The following is a 23503-nucleotide window of genomic DNA, read 5'->3' as shown; positions in this document are numbered from 1 at the left end:
CCTAGAACTGTCTGTAACTCTAGTTGCAGGGGATTCGGCATCTTCTGGCCTCCACAGGCACCATGCACAAACAAGGCATATGCAGGCACAACACTCATATACATAAAAGACTGAGGGGGTGGCCTTCTGTGTATAGGTTTCCCTTATTGGTTAATGAACAAAACACTGTTGGCCAATAAGGCAGGACTAGGAGAAGCGTTGGATTCTGGGAAGAGCAGGCAGAGAGGACTCGCCATGTGGAGACCGGGAGGACAGGATGCACCAGACCCTTCTCTGGTAAGATGAGACCACACGGAAATACTGAGATTAATAGAAATGGATTGCAGAACTAGCTGGGACAAACACCCCCCCTTCTTTAATAAAAAATGCAAGAACATAAAAGGACTGACTGTGCATGCTCTTGGTTCTTAACTCCCTCCTTCAGCCTCCTTAAGTGTAAAGAGGTAAAGGGACCAGGATGGACTGATGAGGCAAAGCTACTCAGGTTATCTACTGACCAGGACTCTGGCTTTGTTATCTCCTGTAATAATGCTGAAAGAGTAATTTTCTTTTCCTCTACCTCAATTCTGTCCTGTCTTTTTCAAGACTCAGAAGAACACCTGAGACACCAGGAAAAGCCCTTCTTGCCCTGGTAGTCCACCGTGTTCTCTTTAGCATCCCTCCACAGTCTTGGGCTGAAGAGCAGCCCTCACTTCCTGTGACTTGGCTGACTTGAGATGAAGCTTTATTAGAGGTGATACTGCTATACTCAGCACCCTTTCGCAATTCCCCTGCTTAAAGCACCTGTCACCCTACGGTTGTCCCTGACTGCTTGTCTGCTCCTGAGAAGACTGTAGAGGAGGACACTTTGCTACTCATTGGGGTGTATTTAGCGCGGAGGCGGTGCTTTGCAGTTAGTCTCAATAGCCATTTACCGAAAGGATAAATAAACGAAGTAATGTCTGGCTGCAGAGTGGAGGGTTCCGGTGGAGGGACTTTCCTTCTTCTGGAATATGGCAGATAATCTCCACAAGGAGACTACACTACGGGCAAGACAATGGCATTTCCACAGCAGTCACAAAGTGCACATGGAAGGGTTCCACGGTTGAGGGTAGCAGTTCTACCCCGGGGCAGGGCGGGGGCGGGGGGGGGGGAGGAGGGATTACCCGAATACCCGGCTCTGAACACCCAGATTAAGGGTGTACGGTGGAAGCATTCCCTTGAGAGGCTCTGACATCCCTCTGCGAGAACCACACGATAAAGAAGAATCTCAAAAGGCATGTGGTAAAGTATTCACAGAAGAAAAACAACACATATCTAACCACATACCTGACTGGGGACTCAAAAATATGGTTGTTTTTTGTTTCTTTTTGTCTTCATGTAAAAGCACTGCCTAAAAAATGAAATAGACTGGTTTACAAAAGCTGAAGGTAAAAGTAACAAAAACAGCCTCAAAATGTATCCAAGTGCTGGGATTAGGCTAGTGGGTGGCAGATGTGTGCACATTAGTCATCCAGCAAGCCCCTTGCTACCAGGGCCCAGAAAAGCCTCACCACATAGTGCATGGGCACAGAAGGAGTAAGCACCCAGGCCAGCCAGGAAGCCCAGCACACAGCACCAAGCATTCCAGAAGCCTGGGGGGTGGGGTGGGGTGGTGCGCAGGCACAGTGAACAGGGCTCCCTTTTCAGGTTTGGGCTGGCTTTTACCTGAGCAACTGGTCTCAAAGGGCTAGGTGAAGGGTATCCAGACACATAATCTGACTTACACAAACCTACAGAAAGAAAGGCACACTTTTCGTTCCTATTTTGAATAGAAAGCAACAGCTCTGTTTGCAAAATGTTTTAAGAAATTCCTGTTGATGTGATGGAATTCCACACAGTCCACTGAAGGAATGAAGGAATGACAGGGAAGGGCTGAACTCTGGGGACTGAGACACCAATTATTTACCACCGAGCAGCATTTGTCAAACTCTAGCTGGCTGCTGATATTAGCTGTATACACACATAGGTCTCTATCTAGACTAGGGCTTTTCCTTAACGCTGCCAGAACTGCCATTCTCACACTTGTGTGTGTGTATGCATGTGCACATGCTCATGTGTGGGTATGTGTGTATGCATCTGAGTTCATTCAAGAGCAGTCCATTCTGGTTTGGGGGGCAGGGTGTCTCGCTGGGACTCCCTTAGTTAAGCTAAGCTATCTGGTTAGAGAGCCCAAGGATCTGCCTGTTTCTGCCTCCCCAGCACAGGGCTAAGAGCATCAACTACAACACCTTGCTTTTCATGTTCACACTGTGAAAAGAACGCAGGTTTTTGTGCAAGTACTTTGTTGACTGAGCCATCTACTTAGGCCCCACTCAAACTGTTCTGAGATATACTGGTCAGTAACTTAAAGCTTGTTACTAGACAAAGGAATACATTTGGGGGGGGGATGGTTGCAGGAAGACTACACTGGAGGAAGAGGAGAAGGGGACCACAGAGATCTGCTTTATGCTGTTTGTAAACACAGGCTTGAGTCTTTAACCAATACAGAGTACAAGATGAGAAAACTGTTAAAGTATATCGATATTGTCTAGTTCCAACTAGTTTTAAGGAGGGTGTTGTCTGAGCTAAGTAAGGTCACCTTTAACTATACTTAACTTTGAAACAGTGCCTAATTGATCCTCAGCAGCATGCTGACTGAATGTTAACATGTCATTATTTTAATTTCTTTAAATCACATCTCCTTCTCATAAAGGGAAATCAAGGCAAATATTGGGGTTAAGTTCCAACCTCCTTAGAAGAACAAGGCCAACTCAGGCCAAGGGAGCAGTATCATTAAATATCATCAATATTTAAGCTTACTTAAAAGAAAATGTCAAAACAAATTCTTTCTATATAAAGCCCCTTAAAAAATAAATAAGGATGAGTTGGGCATCCTCAGGAGGCAGGGGGATTCTAAGTTAAAGTCAGCTGAGACTACATAGCAAATTCTAGGATGGCTTTGACTATAATAGTGAATTTCTGTCTCCAAAACCCAAACAAACAAACAAACAAACAAACAAACAAATAAGCAAGTAAGCAAGCCATCTAAAAGTTTGAGGATTAAACACCGAGAGAATCAACATGGAAGAGCTTGTCAGAGCTCCCAGCACTCAGGATGTCTGGAGGGAAGAGCTGCCCTAATTAACATGCTTAGCAAATGGACAGTAGCAATCACCCTCTAGGGTTCCTTGTCTACGCTCATTGAATTTCACCCAGGCGACATGAAGATTCAATATGTGGGGGTGGTTTGATTTTAGGCTCAAGACAGGGTCACACTATGTTGTCCAGGTTGGTGTCATTTTCCTGCACTAAGGTGGCCTTCTGTGCAGCCTCTTAAGTAGCTCCAGAAGATCTGTGGGTGACTCCAAACTGTGGGCTGTTTTCCCCCCTCATCCTAAGAACGACTATCTGTGGTCACTTACAGAAAGGTATTTGAATAGGGCTAAAGATGAAACCCGCCCACATTTCTCTACACAGCCTTCTATTCCCTTTGCTACGCAGCTGCTTAGAGTATACAAACGAAAATGTGAGCAGCTCATCGGTGCATGGTGGCATCTTGAGATAAGCTGCCTCCCAGTGACTAGGCAGTGCACACGGTGGCTCTTGCTGTAACTTTGAGACTACACTTATAAGGACTGGAGATGAGATGAGCAAACTGCCACTTCACTGATAACCTCACCCTTTCCTAAGACTAAGGAGTAAGAAAGTTATACAGAGGGTGAGCATTAAAGGTGTGTGTCAGGGGAGATGTCATTCCCTTATAGCATGATCTTGGCTGAGTACATAGATTCCTTAAAAAAACAAATACAAAGTGTTAAAAACTCTGAAAGGTTAACATCCCTTGAGCACAGACATCAAGGTCTCCAGAGAGGTGCCTGTACCTGGAGAGCCTCTGAACTGTGGACATTCCTTTTTAATGTGTCCTTCTCTTCCACAGATGAAACAACGTTTTTCTCTTAAGTCTTTGTCGTCTTGTCTCTTCCATTTCTCCACAGGTGTCCTGAGAATCTTCTCGCGCCCCGGGTCGACAGCCGCCCTCGATGGCTTTGCTTTTGAAGCTGCGCACTGTGTGGGCTTATCTTCTTTTGCTGGCGCTTCCTTTTCTGTACACTTGTTCTGGGTTTCTTTGTCCTCTTTACTCCTTTTTTCTTTACTCTCAGAGTATCTTTGGTTTGGGGTATCTTCCTGGTCTCGCCGTCGCCTCACTCTATCGAAGATAAAAGACTAATAGGAAAAGGATCTACAGAAACGTAACAATATCAAGTTATGTCCAAACGTAGAGATAACCAGGACCAGAGAGCACAGAGCCTGTCTGTCACAGTGCTGTGAAGCCGGCACTCACGGCAGACTCTTGAGCCAATGCCTGCTTTGATGACCTGTGCGATGAATCATCACGTTTTGTGTTTATCAGCCTTTCTGATGTATTTATTACTTTCACTAGGCAGTGAAAAGCTGAACTGTAAAACTTGAACTTTACAGAAAAATTTTAACAATGGTTTTGAGGTTTACCTTAATGATTTTATTTTATGTATATGTGTGTGTACCATCCACACAAATGTAAATGTCCACAGAAGTTTACCTTAATTATTTTATGTATATGTGTGTGTATCACACATAACACACATATGTAAATGTCCTCCGAGGTTTGCCTTAATAAATGATTTTATTTTATGTATATGTGTGTATACCATACATATGTAAATGTCCACTGACTGAGGCCCTGGAGTTGGAGTTACAGGTGGTTATGAGACACCAGATGCAGGTGCTAGAATGGAACTCGGGTCCTCTGTATGAGCAGTGAGTGCTCTTAACTACTGAGCCCTCTCTTCAGTTTCATTTATTTTATTTTTTGAGAGAATGTGACATAGCCTATGATGGCTTCATGTTCCCTTGGTAGCCGAGGCTGGTCTTGAACTCAGGATTCTCCTGCCTCAACCTCCCAAGCGCATAGAGTACTGGTAAATGGCACCTAGGTATCAAGATCATTTCTTTCTGTTCTTCTGATCACTAGTCCTTAATTCCAGATTGTGTCCTACTTTGCCAAAGTGCATTTTGAAATAAGAATAGCACTACCCAGTTAACACCAACACCACCGTCAGTCAGGAAAACTATGGTCCAAGAATTTCTTGCCTCTCACAAACACCATCCGGAGACAGCACGGTGCCTAAGCACTTGATTGCTGAAAGTAATCATTAATGACTATGCTAACTTAAAACAGAAAGCCACGCCTCAAATCAGGGCCAAGCACCTGGCCTGGAAGATGGCCACCTTCACATGAGCCAGCCCTCAGCATCTGCATCTGCAGCCGCAGGTGATTACTTCATTTTTACTTTTTAGAAGCTATATATAATTATCTGAAAATGCTCCATTTGAGGCTTTATTTTCCCCTGTATCGACAGACCCACATTTAGAAACCACTACAACAAAGAGATAAAAACAAGGCTACTCCTTCTGAATATGTGCTTACTTTCTCCTCATGGGACAGTCCTTCATGAAGTGTCCGATTTTTCCACAAATTCGGCAACACCTGTCATTTGGAGCCAGTTCTCCCTCAGTTAGGACATCTGGATCAAAAAAGTATTCCTACAAGAACAGAGCTGTGTAAAAGAACAGCGGACAAGACCACAGCACACCACATAGCCAGTGTGAGAACAGGTTGGTATTTAGTATTTGTATTGTTCATCCCAAACAAGGTCTTAAAAGCGAGAGGCATATATGATAGACAGATATAAACCTATTTCTTTAATTTCCTAAGTTGTGGGAAACTGACAATACACACGCACGTGCACACACACACACACACAGGCAGGCACACACGCACGCAGGCACAGGCACTCAGGCACGCAGGCACGCACACAGACTCACAATATAAGAGGAGGACACAAGGCCATGTAGAGGTGTCAAGAAACAAAATGGCCCAAATCTATCAACTGCAATGAACCGAGAAACATAATCTACATCGTGCAAATTCTACGCTAAGGCAAAATAAAGAGCCACACGCCAGTACTGGTGCTCTTATGTAGCTTCTTAACAAAAAGAAAGAGCAGGGCCACTTCAGTGTCTGCTGTAGGAGTCTGTGGGCCGCTGCATCCCGCCTGCACACTCATGGAAGAAAGTGCTCATTTTAACAGACGGTGCACGGTGCAGGGGAGTTGTTCTGGAACGAGCATGAGAAGCGCCACGGGAGATGTCCAGAGTAGTCTGACAGGAGCGCAACGGTGCTATGCTAAGAGCGCCTACACGCCCACATGTAGGAGCTGCAGCGGTCTTCCTGGGTGGAGGAAGGGAATGGGGAGCTGTTGTTCAAAGGGGACAAAGTTCTAGACAAAAGGAAGAAATAGATTTGGAGAGACCTATTGCCAAGTGGGGGCCACAGTCAGTAATACATATTTCAAAATAACTGCAGACATTTCAAATACCACGCCACAAAGGGACACAGGCAAAGATGATATGTCAATCAGCTTTACTGAACCATCCATGATTGCCTATTTATGGGTGGTTACAATGGGCACCTCAGTTGCTTTCTGGAATTTCTAACAGAAACTCACCATTTTTGAAGGGTAGTCCTTTGGAAATCCTTTGACTGGAATTCCAAATACTCTTCTACCATTGATAAAAGCTTTCATTATAAAATTTGTCACTGTAAAGGAGAAAGTAGGAATTCAATTGCATGCATCACAGGAACAGAAGATTGCACGGAGTTTACCAACAAAAGCAACTTACTTTTCCTTGATAATCCAGCACCAAGATTGTGGTTCAAATCAAAGGGATCTGAGCGAGGGAATGAAAGAGACAAGATAACAAGTAGGACATGAGGTCACCATCCATCCACAACCCAGGTCCATACAGTAAGAAGTGCCGCCTCTTTGCTGACTGGTAAGAGTTATGCACAGCTAAGCAACAGGCAAAGCTAAATATAAGGCAAGGTTTCCCAAGAGCTTTACTCAAAAAAGAGCATCCTGTCATCTTTATAGTGTTCATACAGTCTTTCATGTTACACAAACAGGTTACATACTTCTGGAAAACATACTGAGGAAGACTCATTACCCAGGTGACTTAATGATGTCCATTTTGTGTTCATATTAGAAATCACAATGTAAATAAATAAACCAACCAGGAGCGGCAGTTCCTGCCTAGAATCTCAGCACATGGGAGGCAGAAGCAGGAAGACCAGGAATTGGAGGCACCCCTGGGCTGAATAATGCAAGCCAGACCCATCCAAGCTACAGAGTGACTCTGAGAAGGTAAATATTGATTATCAATGGCCAGGGAGATGGATCAGTGTGCAAAGCGCTTGTTACACACTTGTCAAGACCCGCAACTGAATCGTGAGAACCATGAACAGGCAGACGCAAGGGAGGGCTGCCGAAAGGAGCTGAGCACGACGGACGTAGCCGTGAGGGAACTGTCCCATCAGACAGCGCTGTCACGCACTCCTACTAAACCAAGGGTTAGTTTATAGATGATTTAAAATACTATGTACACATTACTAATGACCTGGTCATCATGAAGATAAGTATCACTTTCTTCCTGTCCAAGACAGTTCTGTAAACAGCAAAGGAAAAGCCACGGTGCCTCTTTCTGAGCCCTCCACAGCGACATGAAGGCCCATACGCACAGCAGCACAGAAGGAAACGGGGAGTGAAGCTAGGCATCAGGATTTTGCTAGCTAAGCGGCCGGTGGGCAAGCACCAAGCTGGGGGATGAACATCAGACATTACCATTACCATCAGGAGGGGCACAAAACCCTTCCTTCGTTGCTGCTTGTAATAAGTGTGATGAGACTATCGTCCCAGTCAGACCAGTCTTGCTCTCTTTTGTTGGTGTGTGTGTGTGTGTGTGTGTGTGTGTGGCAGACTGTGAGCAGGCCTGGTGTGCACGCCTGAGGCTCCAGCGCTTGGGAAGCCGCAGCAGGGCAGCTCTGAGTTACGGGTCTCTGCCTCTCAGTGCTGAGATCACACTCTCAGCTCACTTAGTGTGTGAACAACAACAAAACACATGGTAATGGGAGAAGACCCCTCCCCGCTGATTCTGCTTTGACAGAAGCATCCAAAATGCTAAAGCTCCACCCACAGCCCAGACTGGAGCTCACAGCCCTGAATCCAACACTATCCAAAGAAATGAAGTAATCATAAAGTCCATGCACATCTAGACACCAGTGCATTATAAGAAAATGGTTCCTATGAGACCAAGAAGACATTTCCTCAGGTACTTCCCAGCTCATTGAAACACTGAACCTTCATTTTGTCTTTTTAAAAGAACACCTACCAGTTAGGAACAACTAACTCTAAACATCAATGCTCAAATGGACCCTTAAATTCAGTAGGGTGACCTGATCCATCTGCCTCAGTCTCTCAGGTGCTGGAGTCATGGATTTGAACACCAGGCCCAGCTAGAAGCAGCCTTTCCCTATGGTCAGCAGTGAAAAACTGTTACAGTAAGAAATGGTCCTAAAAATTCATTTCTAAGGGTAGTCTCCACCCTTCAGTAAAGTTTTATTTTAGTTTTAAATTATTTTAAGTTTTGTTACGAGTGGCTTTTTTTCTCCCCTGCCAGCCTGGCCCCACCGCCATGCCAGTCCCAAACAATACAGAGAGAGACGCTGAATTAGATAGAATTCTATTGGCCAGTTACTAGTTTCTTATTGGCTAGCTCTGTCTTAAATATTAACCCATTTCTATTATTCTAAGTATTTCCACGTGGTCTTATCTTACCGGAGAGTGGGCCCTGACCTCTGTTCTGTCAAGTCTCTACATATTGACTCCTCCCTACTACTTCCTCTCTCCTCCTAGTCACCTAGTCCCACCTATCTTGCTTTCCTATTGGCCAACAGTACTTTATTCATTAACCAATAAGAGAAACATATTTACAGAATGACATCTCCCATCAAACTTTCTTATAAGAAAGACCCTTGCAAATACATAAAAACATCACACACCAAAACTAATCAGACCCCAAGTCCATACAATTCAATGAGTCTCTACACAGTTACAACAGGCTCTCAAATAGGAAGCTGTGGACTAATTCCACAGTTATCGTCACACATTCAGTTTTGAATAGTTTCACGCACTCACCCATGACCAAAAACAAAACAAAAGAAATCCACGACAGACTTAAGAATGAGAAAACCAATTCTCTCTAGGCTTTAATCATCCCACTGTCTAGAAGCTGCCTCATGTCTACGCTGCCCTTTTCCCCCACCTGGGTTCTGCCGAATAAAAATTTCTGGACTCATGAGACCCGACCTGGAGGCATCAGTTATACCAGTTATTCAAGATGAATTTGAGGTCACAACAGAGAGGGCTACACGCAAGCTCTGGGTAGCAGTTCGGTAATGGGATCACAAAAACCATCTGGCTGGAAAAGCCCGGGGTGGGGTGGGGCTCTCATGGTCTAGACTTAGCGTTCAACTTAAAGGCTCTGCATATTACCCCCTTACATTAGCTAGGCCAACACATCACTTCTAATTTGACTTAATTCATACCTTCAATAACGATGTATTTTGAGGTCCACTGTTTCTTAAACGTCGTAAGCAGACTTCTTCTTCTGATGCTGATTACATGCTCCTTAAAATCAAACTCCTCTGTATAGAAGCGGAGAAGTCCCAACCATAGCTGCCCAACAGATTCTGTATTTTTTCCATATTCTGGCCAACAAGTGGGCTAGAGACAGAAGGGAACATGAGATGTCATTCCATCGTAAAATGTTAGCAGCAGTATACATCTGCACCTAGGAGGAAAACCTGAACTAATCAACTGGCTCATAAACACAAAAAACGTAATCGCGTAAGTTCTCACTTATTTTTTTTTTTTTGGAGACAGGGTCTCACTATGTCACCCTGGCTGTCCTGGAACTTTCTCTGTACGTCAGGCTGGCCTTGTATGTTTTAAAGCAGCATTTCCATGAGCATATTTATCTCCGCTGGAGGTATCCAAGAGAGATGGCGGGAAACCCCGTGAAGAAGCCTGGGAGCTGAGTACTCAGCAGCCCAGAACTCAGTGCAAATCTACACAAAGTCTTAGTAAAGAGAATCATGCTGCAAAGATGTGTTACTACCAAGAACCAGTTGACACAGACAAAACCCCAGGTATAGTGCCTAAAAACACACTTAGGTTAAGGAAAGGGACACTCGTGAATGCCAGTCTTCACTCAACAGACAGATGTGACAACTCTACACCATGGTAGTCTACAGCACAGAACAGGACAGCTTTTAGGCAAGGCTTAGAAAAATCTTTACCTTAAAATACTTACCAATTCATCTATTTGATCAAAAAAGTAAATATTCCAGCCATCAACGAGTATTTCTGGTTTCTTTTCACCTTTGTATATCTGAAATTAATTTTAAAAGCATTAGTATAGATGTCTAGGTGAAGTTGAAAACTTAACTACAGAGCTACAGCAAACTAGCAGAGGAGAGGCTCAGAGACAGCCCAGTTGTGCAGGGGACACAGGCCCCTGTGGGTACCTCTTGGAGTACAGGGATGACAGGCGGAGATCTTTGCTGAAGGAAATATAGCACCATAAGAGTGTACGCATAGGATGACAAGCTGCCTCGAGACGCGTCACCGATGTCACACATCTAGAGGAAGAAGACAACACTGTGAAGACCACCATTTCTACTCACTTGAGGAACTAATACAAAATCACATTTTTGAAAATGAAAATACGTCAACTAAAGCAACCAACCCACCCTAAATCAAACTGAACTCAAGAGAGTGGTGTCTGTTAGTCACAGCAGGGCTATCATGAAAAACTAAAACATCAAGCCAGGTGTGGTGGTGCTTGCCTTTAAGCCTGTCACTTGGTAGGCAGAGGCACTCTGTGAGTTCAAGGCCAGCCTGTTCTATATAGCAAGTTCCAAGCCAACCTACGGTGTGTATAGGGTGGTAGTGTCAAACTTATGCTTTCAGAGGTTTGCAAATACAGAACAATTTCACAATTTCCCGAGAATCCACAGGCAGGAGTGTACCCACCTTTGTGAACACTTTCATGGTGTAGCACAAATATTTCACTCTGGGGTCAATGGCTGAGTATGCAGATAGGAGTCTTGTGTTATGGAGAGCCTATTGAAAAGGAAAGGACACCATGAGGCTTTGAAAACATTTGGACCTAGAAAGGTTGGCACCACAGCACATTTTAGAGAGCCTTTTTTCCCTTTCTTTCTGAGATAAGCTGTGTTAATCTAAGAGATAATGACAAATACATGCAACTTCTGATTTCATTAATAAATCTTTAGTCTGAGAAATTAAAAAAGCCATTAAAATAAGCAAGCGTGTTATGAGGTACGGTAACACAGCCTGTCATCATAGGGGAGGTGGAGGCAGAGATACAGTAAGGAGTTTTTCTTTAAGTAGAACTAACACCACCCCTTTCCCTGAGGCATCATCTGGGTAGCATGTTCTCACGCTGTGCCCTCACATCTGGAAGCAATCGCAAGTGAGACCAAAAAGGAGGGGCGGAGAACGCAAACCAAAGTGCAGTCAAGTTCAAGCCAGGGAGACAGACAACCCTGCGGCTATGACCTCATCTGAAATGAACCTTTACGTGGGCTCATGTGCGCATGATCTCTCTCTCCTCCCCCCCCCCCACGCACACATACAAACTCTCATACTTAAACTGATGAGCAAATATTTACCAACTCACTGACAAGGGTGGGGACTGAATGCTAGGCAAATACCCTTCCACTGAGCTACTCTCTTAGCCCCCGTGGATATGAATAGCTACTCAATTTTCCACAGTCCCAGCCTCAGGACACTACAAGGTATACACCACGCACCCAATACTCCCCGGAGAGGGAAAGGAAAGCGAGGGCAGAGAGATGCCCCAGTCACGTGGGTCTAAGGCTGATGCCCCAGTCACGTGGGTCTAAGGCCGAGCAGCTGGAATGACAGGGTAAGAAGGGCAAAATAAATGCCTCATTTCACTGATTTTTAAAGAGACATCCACTCCCAAAGAAAATGCCCGAAGCACCAGGCACTTGCCGGGTGGAGCCAGGAGCTGCACAGGTCACAGCCAACCACGGCAACCCCCACTCCCAGCCCCTGAGGACAGACCGGATGTAAGGAAGCAAGCAAACAGGAAGATTTTAAAAAAAGAAAAAAAGCACTCAAGAGCCAAAATAGGAGGGTAGTTTTTGAGACCCTTAACAGGCTGGCCAAACCCTCGAGACCTTACCAGTGTGTTATACAGGCTGATGTCTACCTCTAGACCACTCCTCAGATGGAAGAACTTCACAATGGGCACCTTTGCTGTTGTGATGGGAAGGATGTTCCTCAACCCTAGGAGGGAAGGAAGACATGACTGAACAAACAAGCGGGCAGAGATGGTTCTATGCTAAGGCCCCACGATAAGCAGAGCCTAACTTTAGCTGTCTCATTGTACTCAGTACCAGTAATCAACACTGCCTGCTATTAAGTAACCAGGACGACAGCTGGCAGAGTCTGATCTATTCAACACACGTTTGATAGTTGAATCACAAGCTCAAAAGGCCCACGGTCCTCATAAACCAACTGCTCATGCAAAGCTGCAGGTGAGCGTGTGAGGGGGCGGGGCACGGATGGAACGGCTGGACCTGGCACACGCGCTGAGCTCCACTGCCCTCCCCTTGACCAATGGCCCATGGAGCCATCACACCAACGCTTGGCACAATGCTCACCACAGAGCTAGAACAATGGATGGAAGAGGAAGGAACGGCCTGCGGAGGGCGAGGACACTGCCTGAGCTACTCTGAACATGCTGGAGTAGTGCCAGTGGAGGGCATTTACCTGGCAAGGAAAATGTCACAGAAAGGCTTCAGGGCCCTTACATGACACTATGCAGGCTGGAAAATGGACTTGAGGGGAAGAAAAAATGTGTTATAAGAACCAGGAGAAAAGCTGAAAAGAATTATCCTTGAGGACAAAGAAGCTGGTGTAAGTACCGGGGAACCGTGGACCCGGAGTTGAACCATGTTTCTGGCACAGGGATAGAAGCAGCGTGGGCCACTCCTGATGTCATGGTGGCCTGAGAATGCAAAGATGAAGGAAAGGAATGCATGCTTCAGATTGCCTATATGTGAACAAGAAGACTGTTCTTAATTCCTGTGGGTCTACATGTAATGGGGGTACGCAGGGGACCCTCCACTACCAGGCTTTCAGCTTCACCTCGCGTAAGGGAGAGCAGAGACCACAGACATCCTGCAGGAACATGCAAGCAATAAGCTGTGGAACAGGGTCTCGGATTAAAGCCCGAACAACTCCAACTTCACTGGCCTCTGCACAGATTAGGCTAGCAGTCATTTTCCTATTTTGCTGACTGCACAGATGTCAGTGCTCAAGTCTAGGAGGGATTTAGAGTAAGAGCAGATAGAGGCAGTGGAATGGCAATGTAAAAACAAAGAAACAAAAACCAAACCAAACCACAACAAACGAACCTGAATTCACATGCCAGCACAGAGCCAGGGGGAAGTCTTTTGATACTCACAAACTTGTCCTCTGAGACTCACCTCTGCACAGGACCCTCCCTCCTTTTATAATTCCAAAGGCTTCTGTTTCTACCCACTGCAATAAGGGTTTATGCCCAACTTCAGCTCCCCCAAACACCACCAGAGGAGAGACTCCGGTCCTTTAACTTTCCTGCTGTCCTTAAATATCCAGCACTTGTAATTATGTAGCAGGCATCGTGAGTGGAGGAGTGGACCCTCCCCCCCAGTTTCTAATACATTCTCCACATTCTACTTCTGTCACATGATTTTCTAAGTGACCACACAACAATTTCCATCCTAAAAATAACCAGTGGACACAGTTTGTCTTCTGAACTCTACACTGAGGATGCTTAGGACAAGGGCTGTCTATCCCAGCCTAGTGGTCCAGAGAAAGACCCAGGGCAAGCAAGGATGAGGTATAGTGTCAGAGTCCAGCTCAGTCCTAAGCGCTAAAGACTCCCAAATCTAGGAACTTCAGTTTCTTTGCATAATCTGAGAATCCAAACAAAACATAACTTTAGAGATGGACTCTTACTAGAGGAAACTATCTTCTCAATATACAAAGGAAATTATACCACTATGCGCGTGTGTGTGCGTGTGCGTGCGTGTGCATGCGTGTGCCCACAAGAACAGGGGCCATGTTGCTCACCTTCACCTTTTTTCTCAGAACTCAAGTTTAAGAAATTAATGTGTTTAAGGCTGCATAGCGGGCATGATGGCACAGATCCATCATCCCAGAAACTGAAGGCACAGAGTGAGATTGAGGCTAGCCTGTGTTACATGTTTAAGTCAGAGCTAGGATTGGACTTCAGTGGTAGAGTGCTTGTCTTTGACGAGCAAGGCCCCAGACTCTACACCCCCCCCCCACCAGCAACAGACATGCATTTTCACTATTTTGGTCCATTTGCAGGACCTATACACTATATAGCTCCAAATACCTCAGCAACTACCTAGATGAGCCCCCTGGATCTGCAGCGAGGACGGATCAAGCCATGCTAAGCATCCTGCGTATGGCTCAGTGTGTTGTAAGAAGGGATGCCAACACACTTTACCAGATCTGTGTGCTCTCCACCCTCTCAGCAATGTCTACAGCTGCATTCACACACGAGGAAACCTGACTTACATCTCACAGAAACAAAACAGCCAGCACTGACCACACAGGCACTACTACCAATTCTCTTCCATAACAGACTGCAGAACATTTTAATGACACCAATATTACATGCATATTACATGTATTTATAAATGAGAAGGCATACTTCCTCACTGGCATGAATTATATATAAAGTAAAGAGTACTTTTAAGGAAATGTAAAGAGGTACCTGAATGCTTTCTGAGGACTCTTGCCAGCTCCTCAATAGTCCTTACGCAGTCCAACCCCTGCAGCAAAGGCACAAGAGGGGGGGGGGGGAAGGAAGCTAAATCAGAAAACCATCTGGGCCTGTTGGCACACACCTGTCATCTTAGCTACTCGGGAGACTGAGAGAAGACAGTCAACAATTAAAGGGCTGTCTGGGCCGCACAGTAAGTTCAAAGCCAGCCTGGGTGACTTAGTGAGATGCAGGACTAGAGTGAGCTCGTCTGGCTGGTGAGACTCTGGGTCAGACCCAAAGCAGGAGGTTCTACACTGTGACAGCTCTGTCACCTTCACAGATGCTGAGGTTCACGTCAGCCATTTTTCTTCTCATGTCTACGTGTGGGTGTGTGTGACTGAGTATGTCGGGGCACCTGTTACATGTGTGAAAGAGAGCCTGCTCGGATCCACACTGCAGCACTTTAACCTGCAGGGCTGTCTCTTCAAGCCCAATTTCACAGGTTTCTATGTCCCTTTCAGCGGAGTGTCAGTTACAATATAGACAAAACACCCTAAAGATATGTAAACCTCGAAACACGTAGTAAAAGCTAAAATCAGAGCTTGCGAAAAGGTCTTGAGTCATGAGAACCAAATCATTTGGAAGAATACCCTAAATACGGACATGTGGGCGGGCTTCTATACTTGACTGTCTCAATTGTGCTAGGCAGATCTGCACAGTTTAGTTAGAATTGATGGCTTGCTGTGGAAAGTAACCCAACTCGGCCATTTCCCTGTGGGACTAGCCAAAACTAAAGTCACACAGTAATTCGGAAGAGTATTTTGGCCAAGTTGTTCTTCATGTTTTTGCTGTTGTCCAGACCAAGTCTCTGTGCAGCCCAGGCTGGCCTCAGATTCAAGGCCCTCTTGCCCGTGACTCCCAAGTTTTGGGAGTCAAGCACATCCCACTGTGCCTTGGCACGTAAACAGGTGTGTGTGATCCATCTGCGTAAGTCCTTGTGATGGTTACGTAGACCCTACAGCACATTCAGAATTTCACTTTAGAAGTTTTTAACCCACACCACTGAGAACTGACCTTGAGGAGACACAGTGGGTCATGCCATACGGCATCCCTAATCCCATCACACCATTCACCAAATTCCAGGTACATCTAACATCCTCATTCCCAAAAAGGGTGGGTCCCTTAGTGACAGGTGTGACTCAGCACATGGCAAGCATGAGGCTCTTCTCAGACTTACTGTCATCAGAGAGTGAGAGCAGCTATAGAGAACACACACAGCACTGGGTGTGGCATTATGCTAATAAAGGTCTGAAAATAGGCTGAGGCCCAAGGGCACAGGCCATAAACACAGGGTTCAGAGGCCGAGGCAGGAAGATCAGGAGTTCTAGACTGGCCTGGACTATACAGCAGACCCCATCTTCAAGAAGGGGTTAAAAAAAAAAAAAAAAATCAAAACACCACCAACGAACTGGGCTCTAAGCTGCACTTCAGCATAAGGCGTGCACTTGCACACACAGGATCCAAACCACCCAAGAGAGAGTGCTCCCCAGAGCAACAAGGGGAACAGAAGTAATTACTTATCTTCCAAAATGCATGCTTTGGACTGGTAAGACCAAGTCTGTCTCAAACCTAGGTCCTGAACTATAAAGTAAATACTCACCATGTATGAGCAAACCAACATCACAGATAACTGGGAGGGCGTGTGTTCTGGTCTAGTGGCTAAGCCAATGGGCACGGCTTCACAGCACCCAATGTAACGTGCAGTGCACTTGAACACACTCAAAGCCACCTAGCCAGTGTGTGCTGTTTCCTCTCCCTTTTCCCTTGAGACAGGCTCTCGCTACGCAGCCCAGGCTGACCTTGAACATCTAGCAAGGCTCTTTCATCAGGCTCCCAGGTGCTGGGATCACAGGTGTGCACCACCCATGCCCAGACAGAGCTTTCTACTCTTCACATCCCCTCCAAGCGGGTCAACGCAGGTGTCAGGCTGTGCTTCGTGGTGTACTGCATGTGGAATGCCCCGGCACATTCCAGATGCCTCACAATTCTGCCAGTGAGGACGGCGATAACCACATGTTCACAGCACATGTGTGTTCACGTGGCAACCGTACCTCAGCAGTCTCATGTCCGTTAATTGTCATACAGACGTCAAGGTCACTCTGTTTGAACCCAAATCCATTTTTGGAGGAGCCAAACAAGCTCAATTTAGTTCCTGTTAGGGACAGATGACAAGTAATAGCTCATTACCTGAGTACATTTAATTGTTGTTTTAATGAATCCAAAATACCAATTGCTAATTATCCAATCTCATAATTAATGTCTTTAAATGTTCTTATTACATTTATTTATTAACGGTGTCTGTGTGCACGTGGGGAGGGCAGAGGGCAAGGTGCAGGAGCGGTTTTTCCTCCCACCATGTGGGTCCTGGACTCAGGTCATCAGGCTTGGCGTCAAGGTCATTTCCTGTTGAGCCATCTTGCCAGGCCCAACATCATTTTAACTACACATTTACTCTTACTGCTTCCCTGGATTTAATACACGTGCTGTATATGAACTACGAGATTAGTGAATACTGTTGTATACCAAAATGAAGAATGTCTCAAGGAAAAATGCAGACCATTTAATAATGGAACAGCAGTGCTTGCAATGTGCTCTAAAATACTGACTCACTTCTGTGTCTGCACACATCAGTGCATATACCCACAGAGCCCGAGGTGTCAGATCCCCTCGAGTATATCTGCAAGGACAGGACGCACTCTTAATCAATACACCACTTCTCTAGCTCCTGTAAATGAAGCAGACTCAGCTCATGTGTGCTGGGTGACCCTACACTGTTACCCAGACGTGGTGGACCAAAGCCCATCCCGATATATAAGCCACCTCAACACTCATCTTAACTCTCACCACATGGATCTCCCAGTGCCGCTAAAGCTAACGTGCCTGAAATACACACAGTCTCTCATTTCCTTTCTTTTCCTAAGGGTAATAAAGTTACTTACCTGGAAAGTCCTGTCTTATGAAACTCTCTAGATTCTGCCGGATATGTTCACGAGCCTGATCTTCTATAAGAGTTGGAGAAAAATCCTCTGTTTAAAAACAAAGAGATATAATGAATAGGGAAGTGGTTTTAAAAAAAAGGAGTTGAAACTGAAAAAATAGTTTTGAGAAAAAGAAAACTTACAAGCTTCAAAAACTAGATTTTTATACCTTCTTAGCAGACAGTGCTAGCAACCAACAAATAGAAAGCAGCATCTGTCAAGCTAGTCTTGTGGGACACAGGCGCGATGCCAGCAGTGTGTGTGTCTGTGTGTGTGTGTGTGTGTGTGTGTGTGTGTGTGTGAGGGGGGGGAGGGGGAAGGCGGGGTCACTTCGAGGCATCTGCCAGTCAGGGCTACACAGGGAGGAGCCTGACTCAGTGAGTTCCCTAAACACTGCCCTCGAGATGGAGGCTGATGGGGATGAGTGAGGGCTCTAAACCTGGGCTGACAGAATCCTCTTGAATTCCAACAGAAATGTCTGTGTGCAGTTTTGTTTTTTACTGGGAGCTTTTTTTAATGGTTTTCTTTTTTAATATCTGAAAAAGTTTGGCAAAACAAAAATGTCAGTGGTAGCTGGACACTCCTGGCTATCTGTGAGGGTAAGGCAGAGAAGGATTGCTTGAATCCAACGACTGAATAATTCAGTGAGATCCTATCAGAGAGAGGGAAGGAGGGATTAACCTGGCCGTGACAGTCCTACCTAGAATCCCAGCGCCCAGCAAAGACAGGGGTCCCCAAGCTCAGTGGCAGCTCCAGTTACAGACAGGCAGAGAGCCTGTTGGGTGGCGCCTGAGCACATAGATCTAAGCAGCAGCAGGCTCCTTTTGGAAATAGAAGCTGAACTTTCTCTCAATACCCATGCTCCTTAAAGAGCTTGCATGTGGTCTGCCATTAGTGTTCACTGAAAAGCATTCTTTCCCCCAGGGCTCAGGGACCATCAGAAGGAAGGATCTTGTGGACCCAACAGGACACACTCAGGGACTCTGAGCAGCTGAGCTTGCCTTCACAGGACCAAGCCAGCCACTCCGCATTCCAGCATTGAGTGGTCAGGGAGCCCTCATGCCTAACCGAGGATCTGTGAGAGTTGACTGCTTCTGGGAGAAGGGGAGTTAGTTTTCTCTAAGGGCGTGGCCCCAGTGGAGTCTATGGGAAGTAGGGACTGCAGTCAGCAGGACATGAGTGGAGCTGGCGACAAGAAGGGAGTGGGCTGAGGAGGAGCTGCGGGAGGAGGGGGAGGGGGAGGGGCAGGTGAGGGGGAGGGGCAGGTAAGCATGACCGTGACACACTGTATGCAACTGGCAGAGGACTAACTGTAATGTAAGGCTGACTGAGGAGAGCACACAAGACTTACTGTAACACTGGATGCAAACTTGATCCAGGATATTTGAGAACTTGGGTGTCAGCGGCGGCAAAGGCTCCAGCTGGATCCTCCTGAAGTCCTCTGGGCAATCCCTCTTTAGATGCCCCTCTCGCTTACACAGGCCACACACTACGGTGGGGGACTGCAGGGTACGGTGAACAACAGTCAATCTGACTCTGCTAAACGAATAAAAAACTAACTACAACACATGCACCCCGAAGGCCTGACAGGTGGACACGCCTCTGGTGCTGTCAGGGGAAGAGAGGTCAACTGTCTATAGCCCATGCACATCTGGACACGGATCACGTGGTTACACACCAGATCATGTTAAACCCTGTTCTAGTACCCAGAAATGGGAGTCAGGCTGACTAATGGCCCGGCTGGTAAACGGTACTTGCTGTCAAGCCTGGTGACCTGAGTTCAATTCCCGTGGCCCACAGAGTGAGAGGAGAGAACTGACCCCCACGTTGGCCTCAGACTTCCACATACATGCAAATGGCACACATGCCTATCCCTCACAGGTGATAAATGGATAAACGTAATAAAAGAAACCCAGAAACAGTCTCCCTCAGACTTGTTTATGTAGCGGCCCCCAGACCTCAGACCATTACCTTGCCTCTGGTGAAGGTCAGTTTCCTAAACTCATAGAAGAAGTCGGACTGGCCCCTGGCTGAGTTTTCCTCAGGAAAGCGTTCTTCATTAAGACTTATTTTGTTTAGGTCTACGAGCAGAGTCCCGCCCATGTGTTCTCCGCACTCCTCCACATCTTCACCCTTCGGCGGCTCAGCGAAGGCATCCTCCTCAGAGGCAGCACCCTCCTCACCTGACCCAGTGTACCTGCTGTCCCCCTCACGCCCCCTAACAACGTCCTCCTCATCTTCTGTGTGGTTAATGCATAGTCTGGGCTCCTCCTCGTCGTCGTCGTCGTCGTCGTCATCGTCGTCGTCATCATCAAAGTGCATGGCTGCTGACGCCTGGCCCTGGACTAAAGGGGAGAAGCAATTCCGAGAGCCTTCCACCCCATCGGCGCCTTCTGTGTTCCCTGCACTTCCATCAGCCTTGTCACCCACAGAGGCACAGCTGTCACACTCTTCAGCTCCAGGGTTCCGGAGCCCGACTAACTCCAGAGTGTTGTCAGCCTGCAGACCACACAGGCTGCTGCAGTTCTGAAGTTCCGGATGCTGCCTGATGCTTGAACCTTGGTCATCGGTGCTCAAAAGATGCCCCGCCTCCCTCCCCGCTTGCTCCTCGTCACTTCCTGTGTCTTGATGCTGTGCTGTAGCATCCTCACAAGCCTCGCAAATGACCTCTGCCTGGACACAGCCAGAGCCTTCGTGGTGCACACTTCCGGTCTCCTCCTCTGGTGGGCTTCCCAACTGCTCGGTGGCATTTTTAAGAGTAAGAGGTTGCGCCTTGAGGTCACCTGAGATGGGAACATCAGGACCTTGAGCCTGAGCTGCTTTTCCCAGTTTATCAGCATCCGCTGCTTGGAGCTTTGGGCCACAACGTCTTGCTTCTTTATATGGTTCTGGTTCTGAAACACGGGAAACAGGGCTAGGAGGCTTTGCGAGGTTGGGTTTTGAAACTCTGTGCGGAAGAGCGAAATATTTGTATGTTGTCCTCAAACAATGAAGTATATACTCAAACACAGGTTGGTTGTTCAGGGTCCGTGCAACATTTCTTTTGACAGAATAGGGGTCTGTAACAAAAACAGAGAGGAAAAAAGAGAAAGCCATACTTCATACCTTTTCTTTCATCATGCTGAAAACGAGACTTTCAAAGGTGAAGCAGGTCACAAAGAGACGTCACCAGGCTCATGCACCTCACATGCTTTAAGTACATTAACACGGCTCGGGTGGAAGTGGGGGCAGCGGTTTCGGAGCCGAAGCAATGCTCCCGAGTCCCCTGCTCTCCAGAGAGGACCCGGAGGACCGATCCCCTTCCCTAGCTCAGTGCCTGGACGCGGGAAAGATACCATCAGTGAGTCTGGCTGGAGCCCTGGGGAACTTAAGACCTCCGCCAGGCTCTGTGGCTGAGTGCTCTGCCGGCTTACCTCCACTCTTCCGCCCTGGGAGGCCCCGTCACGGGAGTGGCTGGCCTGAGTGGCAGGGGCGAGAGGGAGCCGCAGGAGGACACACCATTCTCTCAATCTTTTCCTCCCCTAGAACTCCAGCAGGCTAGGCAATTGGCCAGAAGAGCTGAGCCAGAGAAACTGCAGGGGAGGGTTTAAAACGTGAGATTCCCCAAGACTGCACATAGAATTTATGCAAAAAGAAAAAAATATCTTATGCAACATAAAGCTTGAAAAAAAAAAAAAATCAAGCAAAACCAAGATTTCCATGTAGGAATTTTGCTGTTGTTCTTAAGTGAAAAGGAGGAGAGATAAGATTTCTGGAAGGTTTCAACCTCCTGTCTTTGCAAAGCTGAGGGGGTCACCCGTTCCGCGACAGCAGCAGGCTATCCCTGCCTGAAAGCTGACTCTGCAAAGACACCCTTCTCTACAACATGTTTTCATGCTTTAAAAACAACTCTGTCTCCTCTACAGGAGTCAACCAACATCAGGAACAGCATTTTTTCACAAGAAAAATATTTCACTCATCTTTGTAAAACTAACCCTCAACAGGGATTCCTGAGGGCAGGCTTTGAAAACCAAAGAGTGAGGACAGGAAGAAGGCGTAAGAAAGAACCTACAGACCACAGGGAAGCTGAGGAGGCGCCCAAGTTTCTAAGCACCTCACGAAGCAGCGACTCAGGTACCTTTAACCAGTCACTTGACAATGAAGACACTGTACCTTAGGGGTAAGCCCTTGATCCCTTACAACCCAACACACTGCATGCAGGAGTCTAGTGTCTATTTTACCGTCTGACCAGGCCTACCTCCAGTAGGAACTGTAAAGAGAAATGTGTTAAAAATGAAAAATAATCAAACAGTATTTATTACCTTCAATGGCGATGCGCTTTTTGGGCCAGTCCTTTGATTCCCGGGATATCGATTCTTTGACACGAATACTGATCACTAAATCAGCCAGATTAAACTCTAAAGCATAGAACCGCAGCAATTCCACCCAGAGCTGCCCAACTGGCACTGAAGGCTGGTGTTTTACATTAAATGTCAATGGCACCTACGGATGACAAGGGCACAGAGGTTATTTCAGATGCCAGCTCAGCCTGAGAAGTTAGAGACCACTCAAACCTAAGGGACAAATCTGAAGACTTCGGAAAACCATGAACTGGACAATCCATCTACATAAACTAATTGTAGGTTCTATTTGGTAAGGGGTGAACAGCATGCTAACCCTCAGCCACTGCCTCAGGAATTTCGTCACAGCAGCGGACTCAGCAGTAGGTGGCGAGGCCCCTGTGGAAGGCTGTGCTCAGGAAAGGCCTCGTGGCCCTGGCGTGGGTACGCAGAACTGGTACTGCGAGGCGAGGAGGAGAGAGACGCTCACTGTCACTGCCCCGACACACTACATCCGCCATGTGGCACTGAATCTTAAAGCCAAACGATACTTAATATCAGAAGCTGACACGAGTGTGTCAGTCAGACTTCTGACAATTCAAACATGCGTGACATAAAGAAAGGACATAGGACGTGAGATGGAAAGGAATGGGACATGGGCCATCCCATCGTGACGCTGCCAGCTCACAGCCTTTAGCTACTCTGCAATTTAGGTTCCCCACTCTATGACTGGCAGTGCAGGCAGGGCAATGGCTGTGTGACGAGCTTAGTCTAAAATCCACACTCTGCCAGGTGCTAGCTGTGATGACCTTGGTCAAGGTCTGTGACCTGTCTCACCTGGAAAATGGGGATAACAGTACCCACCTCATAGGGTTGTTGGGAGGACTGAGTGAGATAGTGTCTGTAAAGTGCTTAGCACAGTGCCTGGCAGACAGTGTTCAAAAAATGGTCGCTATCTTTATCTGCAGAGTAGGGATGATACACCTATAACACAGGACAGCGACGAGCATTAAATCAGAAGCAAGGGAAAGCAGGTGTGGCTGCTCTCTGCACTTTCTCTCAGGTACTATCTTTCGAAGAAATGCAAACGTCACTGAAACCCAATGTCACACCTTTAGATGCTCTTTAGAATTCAGTTCAACTCCCATATGCTATGTATGAGAAGGAACCGAAAGTCCGAGCAGTTTCGAGACTCTTCAGTGACGCTGCTTAGCAGGAAGAATCGGCAGAGGTTAAGCATACTGCCACTCTGAAGTTAAGTATGATCTAGAGGTTGCTTAACCTCTCCAAATAACAAATTTAAAATAAAGCATTAAATGGACACATAACAATGACTTTTTCTTCACATTTTCTCTAATAAACAATGAATAA

General features: G+C 46.6%; 1 protein-coding gene across 3 annotated transcripts in view; it reads right to left on the bottom strand.

The window, feature by feature from the left end:
- The window catches only part of Tut7 (terminal uridylyl transferase 7), a 53796-nt gene that overhangs the window by 5579 nt on the left and 24714 nt on the right, over positions 1 to 23503 (bottom strand). The window contains exons 12-28 of one of the 3 annotated variants that reach the window (XM_051194142.1): positions 22115 to 22295; positions 19785 to 20872; positions 19165 to 19315; positions 17775 to 17861; positions 16887 to 16987; positions 14785 to 14842; positions 12175 to 12278; positions 10974 to 11063; positions 10466 to 10579; positions 10252 to 10329; positions 9485 to 9662; positions 6724 to 6771; positions 6549 to 6640; positions 5468 to 5583; positions 3882 to 4207; positions 1687 to 1751; positions 1309 to 1372 (exon numbers count right to left, since the gene is read on the bottom strand). In XM_051194142.1, the coding sequence (XP_051050099.1) occupies positions 1309 to 1372; positions 1687 to 1751; positions 3882 to 4207; positions 5468 to 5583; positions 6549 to 6640; positions 6724 to 6771; positions 9485 to 9662; positions 10252 to 10329; positions 10466 to 10579; positions 10974 to 11063; positions 12175 to 12278; positions 14785 to 14842; positions 16887 to 16987; positions 17775 to 17861; positions 19165 to 19315; positions 19785 to 20872; positions 22115 to 22295 (2941 nt within the window). The remainder of the gene's footprint in view (positions 1 to 1308; positions 1373 to 1686; positions 1752 to 3881; positions 4208 to 5467; positions 5584 to 6548; positions 6641 to 6723; positions 6772 to 9484; positions 9663 to 10251; positions 10330 to 10465; positions 10580 to 10973; positions 11064 to 12174; positions 12279 to 14784; positions 14843 to 16886; positions 16988 to 17774; positions 17862 to 19164; positions 19316 to 19784; positions 20873 to 22114; positions 22296 to 23503) is intronic. The other 2 variants (XM_051194144.1, XM_051194143.1) reach the window with 2 other exon arrangements.

Source organism: Phodopus roborovskii, unplaced genomic scaffold (genome assembly GCF_943737965.1).
Source record: "Phodopus roborovskii unplaced genomic scaffold, PHOROB, whole genome shotgun sequence".
Classification (NCBI taxonomy): domain Eukaryota; kingdom Metazoa; phylum Chordata; class Mammalia; order Rodentia; family Cricetidae; genus Phodopus; species Phodopus roborovskii.
Note: the sequence above shows the minus strand (reverse complement) of the source record. Positions and strands in the feature narration are given on the sequence as shown.